General features: G+C 42.9%; 1 protein-coding gene across 1 annotated transcript; it reads left to right on the top strand.

Moving 5' to 3' along the window:
- The first annotated feature begins 333 nt into the window (after positions 1-333).
- On the top strand, positions 334-10,315 carry CDO1 (cysteine dioxygenase type 1). Its single transcript, XM_083817285.1, has 5 exons — positions 334-687; positions 2,440-2,517; positions 4,422-4,579; positions 7,155-7,324; positions 9,553-10,315. The coding sequence occupies exons 1-5, from the start codon at positions 509-511 to the stop codon at positions 9,580-9,582; spliced, it is 615 nt and encodes a 204-aa protein (XP_083673411.1). The 5' UTR covers positions 334-508; the 3' UTR covers positions 9,583-10,315.
- The last annotated feature ends 4,874 nt before the right edge of the window (positions 10,316-15,189 follow it).

The raw sequence follows: 15,189 nt of genomic DNA, 5'->3' as shown, positions 1-15,189 counted from the left end.
AAAGAATGTTGGGTTTGGGGTGTTTTTTGAGTGAAAAGAATGGTGTTTTACAGCCAGTTCTACGGCATACAGCGAATTCGGTGGCCCAAACTCGTGAGTACGAGAGACCCTAACGACATCCTGACGGGGGGACCAGGGCACCTGGCCTGAAGGCCACTCTCTCCACAGCGGGTGTTGGGATCAGGGGCGCCGGGCTGGCTGTCCTCCCGACCCGCCCCACCTCGCCCCCAGCGGGCCCGTGAGGACCAGGCCGCCTCACGGCAGCCTCCCCCGCCGCCCAGCCGGGGATCCCGCCGCGGCCTGCTGCCCGGCACCACACGCTGCCCCCGGCGGGCCGGCGGCGAGGCCCAGCGGCCGTCCGGTCGGTCGCGGTCCCCGCCGAGGGCTGGGCACGGCCGTCCGCGGTCCCGCCCGCCCGGCAGGGCGGTGGTGGCTCCCGCCGTGCCTCCCGGCGCATAAAGGCGGGCGGCGGGGGCCGGCCGGGGGTGTGGTGGGGTGGCAGCCGGCGATGGAGCAGCCGGTGCAGACGGAGATGTGGAAGGCGCGGAGCCTGGAGGAGCTGGTGCGCATCCTGCACCGGCTTTTCGCCGAGGACAAAGTCAGCGTGGAGGAGGTGCAGGCGCTGATGGAGTCGTACGAGAGCAACCCCGAGGAGTGGCTGCAGTACGCCAAGTTCGACCAGTACCGGTACGGAGCCGATCCGCCGCCCGGGCACGGGCACGGGCACAGGGCAGCCGAGGGGGGCGGCCCCCGGCCCCACGAGGCGGTGGCGATCGGGGGGAGGCGGCCCCGAGCGGAGCCGCGGCCGGGGGAGCCCGGGCGGGAGCTTGGCGGCGCTTCCCCGCCGAGGCTCCGGGGCGCTCCCGCTGCGCCCCCAGCCCGGCGCCCCGGTGTTAAGGCGAGGTGGCCGGCAGGCTCCTCCGGGGCAGGAGAAGCCTGTTCCGACCCCGCTATCCTACGAGCATCATCCTTCTGCTTCGGCTCTCCTGGCCGCCCTTCGCTGGGTTTACTCCGTTGGAATCCGATGGCGAAATTGTGGCAGGGAGTAGGAAACGAAGTAGAGGAGGAGGGGGGGAAATGTGTGGTAACATTGGAAGTATGCACGGCAGCCTTGGTGTTGGCCGGCCAGACCAGCTGTGCTGAAATAACAGCGTTTGAGAAGTTGGGTCAAGTGCCAGCATTGATTGCTTATGTTCTGACAGCATGCAAGAAATACATCTGCAGACAGACTGTGGATGCAGCAAGAGGCAGTGTATAGGTACAAACCTACTTTGCTGCAAGCATCCTATTGATTACAGTCTTATGAGAAAACTAATTTAAAAACAAAAAAAATCAGTTGGCATCAGTGCACTTTCTATGTGCCTGTGCTTGCATCTTTTAGACAAGAACGAGGTGTCCTGCATGGGCTTAAATATTTGACTTGCTTGGCAAAGTAAGCACTAATAATCATGACTAAAGCTAAAGCAAAAGCAGGAGGTCCTGGTGGGTTATTTGCACCATAGCAGCCAGAAGCCCAAGCCCCGGTTTGGTAGGCAGTGCTAGGTCAAAGGTTGAACTTAGAGGTCTTTTCCAACCAAAATGACTCTGTGATTCATTGTTATTACAGCCCCAGTATGGAGAGCAACGCTTAGAGCAAAAGCCCAGGCCCTTTTCCAGGGAGCTTCTCAACAGTGAGGCAAGCAACAGATCAGGAGAGGCTTTCAGGGGGCACAAGGAACCAAACCTAAGAGGTGGCTGTTAACACAAAATGTTTTTGAGCCACAGGAGCAAAGCCTGAAAAGCCTCTAGAAGGCGTAATCTTTTTAAGAAAACCTGCTATGATACACTTTGTTTAGAAGCAGATGCTGGCAGAAATTTCACCACAGGTATTTTATCCACACAAGAAGGCTACAGTACAAGGTGTAGCACTTTTAGGGAAAGAGTAGGAGTACCATGTATGGAAAGCCTGACATCTTTTCTTTTTTGACCTAGTACAAATGAGTGCTGTGTTACACAAAGAAAGCCAAGAATATCCAAAAAAGAGCTATAGAAGAATGTAACTATGTATTTTTCTTTTTTTTTTTTTTTTCACTGCAGTCCTCTGTTTCTAATTATAAGCCAGCTGCTGGAGTGACTTCATTCAATAACTATTTTGATTTGATCCTGTCTACCACTCTAAGCTTGGACTCGCAGTTCCCAAACTCTGATCATTTATGTAATTCAATTGCAATAAGACTGTCAAATATTAACTATGTCCAACTTTTTTCTTCCCAGAAAAAGTACTTTCACAACAACAGTTTAGAAGTCCAATTTCACTTTTTCCAAGAAAAACTTGGCTTTCAAGGGAAAGGGGGAAAAAAGATGTTTATATGTCACAACCTTCCTTCACAACAATGTTTATATAGTTTTGTCTTTTATAGGCATATCAGTACAGTAAAAAGCAAACACTTTGTATTTCAGGTATACAAGAAATCTTGTGGACAATGGAAATGGAAAGTTCAACTTGATGATCTTGTGCTGGGGTGAAGGGCATGGCAGGTTTGTATCCAAAGATTATGGTTTTAGCAAACAGATATAAAGCTACCGTATCTTTCACTGTCATGTAAGAAGAGGAAGAATAATCATCTCTACCTGAGCTATTAGAAAATGTCTGGAAACTAAGCAGTGCAGAACTCCTAGTTGTTCCTTTTGTATAGCAGACCTGAATACTTGGTGTATTTCTTTTGGCAATATTGTCTCTCAGGGTCATTTTTAGAGCACTTAAAAAATGCTCTGGCCAAATCATGCGCTCCTTCTGTTGGAGGAAATTTTTAATCCCAGAGACGCAGTGGGTCCTCTGGGCAGGGCAGGTTAGTCAGACCCTGATGGTTCTCAGAGTTCCTCACTTTGTTGTGGAAGTAGGACTTGGTCCAGTTTAAACAGTCTTCATTCTCTCATGTTTAAATACAGCCTCTGTGACATGACAATAAAACTAGGTTGGGGTTAGAACTGTGGTTCTAGATTCAGGCATCCCACCTCCTCCCTCAAAGTGGACCATACTGCTGGTGTGGCCTCCAGAGCTGTGCGTGTAGACCATACCCTGGACACCATACCCTGGACTGCACAATATGGAGTAAGAAAACTTGCAGATTTTGTCTGATTGTCCTTGGATATAAATAGAAACCCTAAGGAGCTGCTGGGGTGTTTTATTGTTTGTTTTAATCGAGCGCGCATACTGAACATTTACGGTGTTCTCTAGGGAATGCCATGAAGTTATACCCAGAGAGATGTAGGAACCAAGCCCACCACCTCTATTCCTTCCGGGCTATTCCCACAAAGACTGTAATTTATGTCAAACTATGTTTGAGTTGGATGAGTATTCGCTAGAGCTAGACTGAGACCACAAGCTGTTTTTTGCTTCCTACACGGGTAGGATCAGATTGTTCTCATGGCTTGTAGAAGGACCATGACAACGTGGCATTTGTGAACTGTTCTATGCCTGAAGCAAGCTCTGCTCTCTTGGCATCTTGTTTTACAGGAAAACTCTGACATTTGTTTATTGAAAACAGTAATGTACAAGTACCAAGTTTTTGACTGAAACTTGTTAGCACTGTACCAAAGGGAGGGCCAAATTCCCCTCTCCTCCACAACCCTAATGAGTAGAGAGCTCTCCCTTTGTCTTAATCCTATTGACTGCTCTAACAGTCAGTCTTCTATTTAAAAAAAATAAAAATAAAGCCAAAACCCAACCATGTATCTACCCAATATGTCTCTAAATATAGCAATTAAAGCATACCTCTGAGCAAGGAGACAGATAAAAGAAACATACAGATCATGATAGATCCTGCTGTTTGTTCATGCTTTGCCACTGCAGTGGAGTTGTATTTATACATGGTTGTAGTTAGAGTCAGAGGTACAGCATTTTCTGTATTCAGCAAATGCCTGTGTATCCCACCAGTAAAGAGTCCATAGAAATTAATTGGAAGTAATTGATTTCTCTTATATTTTGGGGGGGGGGAATATGGTAGCTCTGGAAATACCAGATATATTTGCAAGATTATACTGGCCTCTGCCTGTGGTCACTGCAGAGAGCATCATTTTGTTTCTTGGACCACAAGAATTAGTGTTCTGAAGAGTTTTTTATGTCCTCCTCCAGGCTTTCTTTGCATTTTTCTCTGGTAAGGTCCAAAGTTGATCAAAATCTGACTTTTCCCAAAGTTCTGCTGTATGTAAGCTTATCCTGATATGTTTCTAATGTAGCATTTTAAAGTAGGCCTATCATAGTCACTCTGACTGCTTTGTTGTTTTTTTTTCCTAAGACTTTTGTGCATGACCCATATGCAATAGCTTATCATTCTAGGGCTACATCCAGATACTGTATGCTATGCCATCTGTTCTGTTTGCTGTACTTAAATTAGATATGCATATCATACTGAGTTTGGTTATTCTTTTCGCATATATAGCAGCATCCATGATCACACTGATTCACACTGCTTTATGAAGATCCTCCAGGGAAATCTAAAGGAGACTCTGTTTGAATGGCCTGAGAAAAAAGGGAATGGTGAAATGACTAAGAAATCAGAGCGAGTTTTGAGAGAAAATCAATGTGCCTATATTAATGGTAAGCTCTTCTAATAGTTTGCTTGACAGCTACCCATCCTTGTGTCTTACTCCTAAGTGTTTGTACGCTCTCCAAATAATCTCCTACCTCTAACAGTATCTTACTAATGGTGTTTTGCACTGTTGTTGAAGAATGGGTTGAAGAATGTTGTTGAAGAATCTCTTTAAATTCTGCACAAACCCCACATTTATGTTCAGTAAAACAAACAACAAGAAAGTCCATTAACTCACTCATGAGACATTGCAACAATTGCTCAATACTTAAACATTCCAGATAGCTCCTTTACACCAACCAGCCTTCAGCACTGTGCTGCAAATAACTATTTGAAATTGCTAGTAAACTTATAGCTTAAATAGTATTTAGTGAGAAATAAGAGAATCAAACTTTTAATAGTTTAATTGCTGCTTTTTTATTTTTTTTTTCCCAAAGAAATCATCCTTTTGGACAGTTGTGGAAATCCTAGGGAAAAAAAAATACAATTAGCTGTCCACGAAATAAACAGAACAAGCAAAGGCCCTGATGCTCTGTGTTAGTTTTGTCCAAATCAACAGCAGACTATAGTGCTGAAGTGCAGTGTCAGCAAAAATGGATACACTTGAGCATTTCAATCTACAAAGCAAATGCCTCATCCCACAGATGCTGAGAGACAGCTAAATCTCTACCAATAAGGTTGCCTAGGTACCTAGAGCCGTCCCATTATGCATATTCTTAGTTATCACCATGTTGTGCTCTTCTGGAGGCCATCTGGAAGTTGCCAGCTGGGCATAACATTCTGATCCTATGCAAGACATTATATATCATGTTGAAGAGTAATGAGTACTGCAGAACAATGGCAAAGTGCTGGAGAAAGGGACCATCTGCCTTTTACACGATGACTTAAAAAATGAAGCACATATGTTGTGGGGCTGAGCCCTGGAACTCCCCAAGGGAGCTTCATGTCGGGTAACGGATTAAGCCAGAGTGATGGTGTGGAGGAAGTCTGAGTAGCAGTCTGCAGCCCTTTGTCGAAGATATACCACATTAACTGGAAAAGAAAAAAAAAAAAAGACAAACATGGGACAGGAAATGCAAAAAGGAGCTTGTCATGTCTGCTGATAGACGTGGTACTCCCACACCTGGGCCAGGGGTTCTTACAATCATTTAGGTTTTCCTCACTGTGTGGTTCTTTCCCATGCAAGCCTATGTTCATCTTATCCAAACTTTCTCAGTTACTTAAAACAAATTTACTATCTAATTCTCTGAGGCAGTTTGGATCTCTGCCATGTTTCCTAATTGATAGGTGGGTTTAAAAAAAAAAAAAAAGTAAAACAAGTAGAAGAAAAATACTGATGGTATGTTAATTGCCTTAACTACTTCAACAGTGACCTTTGTTTCTGTCGTGTGCTTCTTGGTTACTTTACTTTTAAGGTTAAAACCCATTCAGATGAGTTTATCTGGGTCTCCCATTGCATGAGCATAGAATTAGGACTTCCTTCTACCACATCCTCTATTTAGATAAACTATATTAACGATACTTGGGGCTTACACTTGAAATGTATCAGAATTAAGAGTGTGCTTATGATTCTCAGAGTATCATGCCTACATTGCACAATATGAGTCTAGGTATTATATAACATACTAGTGCAAGTACAAAGGCCTGAGCTGTTTTTACAGCAGGGTCATAAATTTAAATTCAAGGTCTCTAAGTAACTCAAAAACTCTAGTGTAGAACAGAAATGGTTTGTTGCATGGATATGATTCTTCATACCTTACATTTTCACCTAACAGTTTGATTTCTACTCCAATGTCCCAGCAAACACCATTACTTCATTGATAGCCACACAATAGACAGTGCCGTATTTTATTACAAGTTCAATTGTGCTTGCTAGTCAGCTAAAGTTGGAAGTTTGCCAGTCAGTAGTAATTTGTCACCTTAGTCAAAAGATCAGACAAATGAGAAGACTGTTCTCTAAACTAATACATTGGAAAGATTAATTAGTAAACAGATGCCAGCAACAGAAGACAACTACATCTTTCCCCTTAAGTCCATGCCCCAAATACAAGTAGCTGTCTGTTACCATGCCTGATATCCTTGTTACTGTACTTAATTTAACAATATTTGTTAAATGATTATTGTTAAAATGATTAACAATACAAAAACTTCTCCCCTGTAAAATTTCTTGCAATATTTTTTAGAAACTCAAGTCTCCCTGCTTCTAGAGCACCTAGAACAATGGTATCTCCTAGGAAAGTAAATAACCTCAAGCTTCTTTGGAAATGATAGCTTGAAAATAAGTGATAGTATGGTCTTCCTTAGGCTTCTCTGGATTTCTGTTGGCCTTTAACCTGTAGCAGATAATCCAGTGTGGTAGGAGGTGCAGAAGGCAGTACAGTAATCTGAAGTATTTAGGAACCTGTGATGGAGACCAGCATCCAAATTCCTTGTACTGAGTTATGCAATGCCCATAAAAGTGCAGGTATGCCTAACTGGCTGGCTCACGAGTTTAAGTCTGAATGGCATTTTTTCCAGGTATTTGAGATCTCATTAAATCTTCCTGTTAATGCAACTTCTTGTTTCATGCCCTCTCTTGTGTAGACTCCATTGGCCTGCACCGTGTGGAGAACATAAGCCACACAGAGTCTGCCGTCAGCCTGCATTTGTACAGCCCGCCCTTCGACAGCTGCAACACCTTTGACCAGAGGACTGGACACAAGCACAAAGTTAAGATGACCTTCTACAGCCAGTTTGGAGAAAGGACTCTCTGTGTAAGTAGGAGATGACACCCAGTCTTCCAGCCCTTGACTCTGAATGCTGCCACATGTGGGGATGGGGCCGAGGGGCGGCACTCCTGTCTCCGTTTATCAGAGAAGTGGCTCTGGGAAAGCTGCCTGCAACAGGCAGGAGTTCCTGGGGCATCCAGGTCTGGCATCAGCATGAAGCCCGTTTCCAAATACTACTCAATTTGTCTGTTAGCACTTCCCTGGTATGCAGTACTCTGCTTCATGAGAAAGGACAATAATGCAGCCATGTGTTTTATAAATGGGAAAACTGAGGCTGAAGACTTACCATGTATGAGGACACTGGATTTGGCTGCTCTGCCTACTATCCCCTTTTTCCTTGCCTGTGGACTCAGTCAGGTTGTGTGAGGGTTGGAATAGCCTATCTCTCCTTGATCAGCAGATCAGTTCTGTGCTGAGAAATGAGAATCTGGCTGTTAGTTGAGTGTGTTCAGACAGCAGATGATGGTAAATACAACCTAGTCAATGGAAAACAGTGAAGCAGACAGATTGTTTTAGCCAATTTAAGTCATGTGTAACATTTCCTGCCTAAACTGTTCTGCCAAAAAGCATCAAGTTTCAAGTCCTTTTTTTTAAATCTCATAACTTACTGTGAACGGAAGCAATTTTTAATAAATTTAACATGATGCCTTAAAATTGAACCTTTGAAATGGAAAGATATGCTTTTAAAGAGAGCAGGCTGGTCTGCATTCTTGAGCAACAGCACAAGATTCTACTTAGGTAGAACAAAAATCTTAAAATCAGCTTTGGGGTAGGTACCAAGCTAGGATATCTGGGAGAGTATAATAGGGTTCTTTCTAGTACTCTTCCATGCATCGGGAAACTAAACTACTAATGAGGGGTGAAAAGATAAATTATTGTTGGTCAGCCATCCAGAGTTTCAAAGACTGTTTTTTCTTATGTACAGAACACTTTCACCTTTCACTGAAGCCAGAAATTCAGTACTCAAGAGTTTCATGGAGTGGGCCTTTAGTAAGATCCTGTTAAAGTTTTATATAATTGACAGGACAATGTAATTATTTCTTTGAAGCTTGTCACATTAAATGATTACCTTACCGAACAGCTGAAACAAACTTTAACCTTCCCAAGTTTGAAAGCTCTTTGAGAAAGTAAACTCAAATTTGTAATTCAGATTCTAAAGGAAAATGAATGTGGAAAACTGTTTAACAAAATTCACATGAGAATGCAGTATGTGCTTGCTTCCTTTTAATTTTAAGTTCTTATTGAATATGAAAAATGTAACATAACAAGTGAAACTAGATATTTTGACTTGGATGGTTTTTATACTCTTGATCTGTAACCAACTGGCAATGTTGGTACCTTTTGCGGGAAATTGGATCTGGCTTACAGGACAGAGGTAAATCTTAATCACTGGATCTCTTTCATGAATTCCTGTAAATGGAATTCCAGTGAGAGGAAAAGCGGTGGCTGGCCTGGGCCATCCAGCTGTCTGAAATGACTTCAGGCTACAAAAACCTTCTGGTCTGGGTGAGGGTTTCTGGAAAGCTCGCTGGAAACTCAGGCTTTATTCTGCTTACCAGATCTCAAAAGTACATACAAAAGCAGGGAGCTATAAGTTAAAAATGCACAGAGAGTAATGTGAAGCACATGTGCATATATTTTACTAGTGAAAATATCTGCCTAACCAAAGCACATAAAGTGCTTCATATTTGCCTTATGTTTTTCTGCAAGAAAAACACTCAGGTAAATCCCTAGTGGTTTCTGGCCACACTGAAGTCTTAATTAACTAGTTCTGCAGTAAAGACTTAAATAAATTAGGCAGGCCTAATAATTAAAATAATAAGTAGGTATGCTACCAAGGCCTTGTCCGTGGAAGTGACTGTTTGCACAGTCCAGGTACAAACCATAAGAATACTTACACAAAAGGTCACTGAGGAAAAGCTGGTTTTGCCATGGGTGCCACAGCACATCAGAAGTTCTTTCTACCAGAGATTATACTGGGGAAAGAGGTTTCTTGCTGCAGCCTGCCTTCCTCACTGGACTTGCAGTTTCAGTCAGACCAATGTGACCTCGGGGAGAAAAGGCAGCCAGAAGGAGGATGCTCTCCTCAGCTGTCTCATGGTCATGATCTTGAAAGGCGCTGAGCTACCCTGATGATAAAGCCCATGCAGAGCACATAAAGCACGGTCTCTGCTTCTTTTCTTAAAGCAGCAACCTTTCCTCTTCCCTTGCAGGCAACTGCAGTGCCGCAGGAGAACAACTGAGAAGCACCAGCACATGTTTGCACAAGACCTGCTGAATGTTGAACTGGGGACAGAAGACTTGCATGGCTCAGGCCGGCAGCCATCTCTATTTCTATACCTTGTACATAGACCTACACTAGGGCAGCTTCCAGCAAACCCCGTTCCCTGAGTGAATGGTGATCATGGGCACTAGGCTAACTAGTGCTGTCAACTACTTCAGAGGTTAGATGCCTTTCCTTAGGCTACTGCCAAGTCAGAATTAAGTAGTTTGTTTTCTGTTTCTAGCCTCCTTTTAATTTCACTTCTGAAACCACACTGAGAATATCAGAAATAAGTTTTTTAAATATCTGACACTACTTAATAGGCCTACATGTAAGTATGCTCTCAGTGTACTTAATAAACACATAAACTTCTAAGCTTCCAGTCACTTGTACCTATGGGTAGCACACTAGATACAACTAACAGCAGATTTTTGTTATTTTCTTCTAGATTTTAATGCTGTAGGCCATTTTGTTGGTTTTGTGCATTTTTTACTTTTTTTTTTTTTTTTTTACAATTTCATTTGTCAGATCTTGTTTTAAATAGGAGCAGCAAAATGCTTCATGTGCAATGGTTTTCAAAACTGATTGGGCAGAAATTTGGGATTTTAATAATACTAATCAAACAATGCATCTAATGTCCAGTTTCCAAAGTGTTCTGTATAGCTACTGAAGTCCTTTCAGGTAACTGAAATAAAACTGGATTTGTGCATAAATTTCAAAGTTTGCAGCCTTTTTTTCTTGGTAACTAAGATATTCATCACACTTTACTAATATTCACATTTGTCATGAACATCAAAGTCTTTTCCAAGCAATAAGCTTTCAGAAAAGGCTTTAGAAAGTCAAAAGTATTTCAAACATTCAGAGAGTCCTGATCCCAATTAAGTTAGTGGGAGTTCTGCCATTGAGTTCACTGATGCTTTGTTTTATCCTCAAGTTTTAGTTAAAGGAAAGCACCACCTCAAAAAAAAAAAAAAAAAAAAAAAAAAGTTAATTCTAATTAAATGCATGAAAATAAGTGAAATCACCCTTACTGAGGGTGTCCTGTTCGCTTAATGCAACTAGTACATAAGACAAAGAATCTGTAGAAAGTCTGTTAGTCTCTTAGGTAACTGCTTATTGTTTGATAAGCAATATAAGTTCTAACATTACCCTTTTTAAATGAGTCACATATTTCCTTCCATCTTGACCAGCCCAGCAAATACTATTTGCTTGATGAGACCCTGTTTTCAGAGAGGCTCCTTCAACTTTTCAAACAACGTTTAAGCAGTGTCATAGTGTTTAAATGAAGCTATGACTCTGAGCTGCAGGTATTCTGAGAGCCCATGGGAAAGCTATAGGTGCTTTCCCAGGGGAGAGAAAGCGTATTGAAGGAAAAGAGGAAGAGAAATGAAAGAAAAACTGAACCTAAAGGCAAAAGAACAGGGGGAATCATCAGTAGTCAGTAGGTATTGTCTGCATGAGGTGAACCTGGAGGCTATGCCGAAGAGGGGATCAAGGGGACATGTGGCCCCAAACTGGAAGCAACATTAAGAGCACTGACACCATGAACATAATCTACTGTGATTTTTTCTGGGCTCTGGCATGCCCTAGAATTTAGCATGTTTCTTTCTCATTCGCTATGAACCAATTCCTGGAAAATCTTGTCAAGCCAGATGTTAGGCTTGAGCTTTTTAATTTGGCACCATTCAGGTTGTTGTGAGGATGTCACAGTATCAGAAACAAGTGATGCTTGCAGGCACCGGTGGAGGCTGAGTCGAACAGCCACCCTGCTCATGCAGGGTCACCTAGAGCAGGTGGCTCCTGGCTGTGTCCGGTTAGGTTTGGAGCACCATGCTTTTGCATACTAGGTAAAATTAAAGGGCAAACCCAACAGCTCATAGAGCACAGGTCACTCGAGCCAAGGGAAATGGGAAGTTCAGAGAGACAGCCAAAAAGCGGAGCAGCAGTGAGGGCAGCAGCTAGCTGTACTGAGATCAACAATACAGAAACTCATACAGTACTCCAGCTAGCCACACACATACCTAACAAGTTAGCCAGAGGAAATGTAAGCAGAATAGATGGAAACCCTTTACACAGGTTGGCTCAAGCACTGTTTACCCATGGTAAATTGGGCATTGCACAAAACACTACAGGAATTCCAGTGTTTCAGAATACAGTACTAGCCAGGTACTTATGCCTGCCATATTAATAAACAAGGCGGTTGCATATCCAGCGTAAGGGGCATTAATGCAAGAAACCTCAAGAGAAATCATAAATTTGCTTCAGAGTCCATAGAACACACACCACAGCTGCCTTTTTGCTAAACCCTAAGCACTATGTATCTTGTGCTCTGAATGACACAAACTAACAGTTACTGAGAGCAATACTGAATCAATACATGTCATGCAATATAATGAGGAGAGTCACATTTTCACTTGCACAAATGTGTTCGCATAACCTATACTGGCTTAAAACATAGAAACCAGTAATAGCAAAATAGTATTTGCACATTATTATGGATGAACAGCCAATGTGTTAAACCTTCTAGCCTGTGAAAATACTTGAGCTTCAGACCAGCACTAACTGGCTAACTGATGAGGTAGCAACATGCTGTGGGTTGACAATTAGCTTTCACTGGGCAACGAACAGACGTGTAGTGTTTCATATGCTTTCAGCTGGGTAGGAGCTATAGAGTAGGGTTACTGAATTAAAGAGAGCTAGTTCAACATTTTCCTGGGTTGCTGCTAAGATTGCTAAGTGGTGAGAAACACTGCTCTAAACTATTAATACTACTAAATCATTTAGGCTGGCAAAAGCAGGAGGAAGTCAGTCTGAGTGTGGATTGGTGAGCTAACTGAGAACCCAGTGAAGGAGCTTCAACAGAAAGATGTAGGGAGGTCAAGTAATGCCAGGAGTGGAGAGCGGTATTTACATGAATTCAGCCAATTCCAAGGGTTTGGTGATTTTGTCGTCATTGTTGTTGTTGTTTTGGAGAGTCATTATTAGAAATTTTGCAAGAAGAGGAGTGGTTTATCAAAGACTTGTTGTACTTGGGGAGACTCTGTAGCTAAGAATGCCTGCTTATGCAAGGGAAAGGCTGGCAACAGGGACTCCTCTGGGAATGGAAATGACGTCCTGGTCTGTGTGGCTGTGGCTGATGAGGTCCAAACAAGCTCATCAAGTATGATGTGGGGGTTTCCACCTACGTGTAACCAGCAAGCGAGCAGCTTTTTCTCTTCCTATGCTGAGGTGTGGGAGTGTGGAAGCCTCTAACAGGAATTGTTGCAGGAGTGGGTCCCTTGCCCTGTAAACATGGTTTCTCAATTCATGGATAATTGAGACTAGAGTTGCTTTCATTCTAACTCACTACAAAATCTTAAACAAATTGGTGCTGGTTTTTTTTTTATTTAAGCCTAGATGACACTTGTCTAAGTATCTTGACTTTATTCCTCTTCTTCCTTTCTCAACACAGAGAAGAACACAGAGGAATCAAAATCCACCCTGCATGTAGCTCTGCTTCCATTACAAAGTTTTTCCTAAGCCACAAAGATACAAGATGTGCTATTCGCTACCTAATCTTTATAGTTATTATTCACACCCCTGTGACACTAAAGAGAAAGCTATGTTGCAAGGATACAGCCCTTCCAAGGTTAAAAGAGGTGGTGTGCCTACAGTGACTCTTTGCAAAGAGTAGATTTGAAGCTCAGTACTGTCCAATCATTCCAATCATTTCCAATATTCTGCTCCAGCCAACATACCTCACAAAAACCTTTGCCATCCTTAAAACATTAGAGAGTCTTACATTCCAGGCACAGGCAGTAGCTCCAGCCCTTCTGACCAGTAATGGGAGCAAAGCCACCATCAGTGAATTGTGCAGCCCTTCAAGGCTACTTCTGCCCCCTGTGTGAAGCTTTATTCAATAATTAGGTCCCAAATATTTGACTCCTATTGGTACTTAGAACTACAGTCTACTTCTTCAGGGTTGGACAATCCTCAGAATAGAGACAGGCAAAACCTTCTAAGTGAAGTGCTCATTCTTGCATGCAAATACAGAAAATGTTTGTTTTGTATCTTTTGTTTGTCTTTAACAAATACCAAAACAATTTATTTCTCTTCCAGAGCTGTTTCCTCTCTGCTTTTACTTCCAATTCACTGCAAAACTTTTGTACAGACAAATGAGCAGTTTATTTTCTCTGAATGCCTAATTTCTTGACATCTGAGGTGTTCTTCCATCCTGACCCATTGTGAGGTCAGAGGAAGACACTGATGTCAAAATTAACTTTATTTGCACATTTTTTTAATAGTAAAAAAAAAATACTTTTCTGAACCACAAAATTAAAAATGTTTGTGGCGGTCACTGTCTTATGCTTTGGTTGAGTTTTCATGCCCCACTCTCCTGCTCTTGGTTTTAATTTTCTTTTCTTCAGGGGCACTGTGCTCCTCCAGCTTTACTTATCTAACTGGCTGACCTGCAGCAAAAGGTAGTGAAAAATGTTTAGAAACACAGTGGTTAAAAAGTGAACTAATTGTTTCTTAGGGGATGAAGCTTCCTAAGTTCATAATAATCAGAAAACACTGTAAGAGGACTGTGTGGCACTGATCTTGCCAGTGTCCCTGAGCACCCCATGAAACACAAAGCTACCACGATCAAGGCATGCTCCCTGAATAATAGAAAGGAAAAAATCTGTTCTGAAAGACAGCGGCCTGTTCTCTGCTCCTGCTTAGTATTCAGTATTCAGATTCAGACCCCAGTACACGTTTCCCCCTTCCCCCTTTGCTTTTTAAATCACCTTGTGAATGCAAAGTGGTTTTCTCTGTATGTCACTGTCTTGGGAAGCTCTGAGAGCAGAAGCCAGGAGAAACAAACCTCCTCCTCTCTCCCTAGTGGACAAAGATGCCCCTGGGACTCATCATGTGTTTGTCATCAGCTCTCTGATCAAATAAGGGCGCTGAAGAGCGTCTCTTCCCCTGCACCTGCCTGCAGGCAGGTCCATGGCTTTGCACTTAAGAGGGTTGCAAAACAGCAGTGTGAGAGCTTGGAGCAAAGTGCGGGGACCTCCTGTCCATCACTCACTTGGAGGGTGGCCCTGACACAGTGTCCTAAGCATGAGGACAGGCAACCCCGAGGAGCAGGAATAGCTCTGGAGATTAGAGAACTGCTCAGTAAGTGCTGCAGGTCTGTTGCTACTGCAAAGACCAAGTTCGTCTGAAGTCTGGTGACATATGGTTACAATAGCCATGGCTTGACCCTTACCCTGAAACACTGAAAAACCTGCTGGGACGCACAGGGACCCGTGGCATAAGTCTGCTTCTCCGTGGTGACAAAGGTTCTGAAGGGGCCTGGGGCTGCTGGTGCAAGAACACTCACTGAACATATGCTTAGAGAAGAAAACAGCGTTTGGAAAAGCTTGCTTCAAGGGAAATGTGCAAAACAGCCTTGTTTAAACATAGAGGCTGGAGGAAGGCTTTTATCAGCTCTTCAGGCTAGATCTTTATTCAGTGTCAGTTGGAATGGAAATGCTGTCATCGGCTGACTTACAACACTTCACGTCAGCTGAGACAATAGTTCTTATTTTAAGCCCTTGCTGGGAGTCAGTGTTTATCTCCA

Source organism: Anser anser, assembly GCF_964211835.1.
Source record: "Anser anser genome assembly, chromosome: Z".
NCBI classification, from domain to species: domain Eukaryota; kingdom Metazoa; phylum Chordata; class Aves; order Anseriformes; family Anatidae; genus Anser; species Anser anser.
This window is presented reverse-complemented; position numbering and strand designations above follow the sequence as displayed.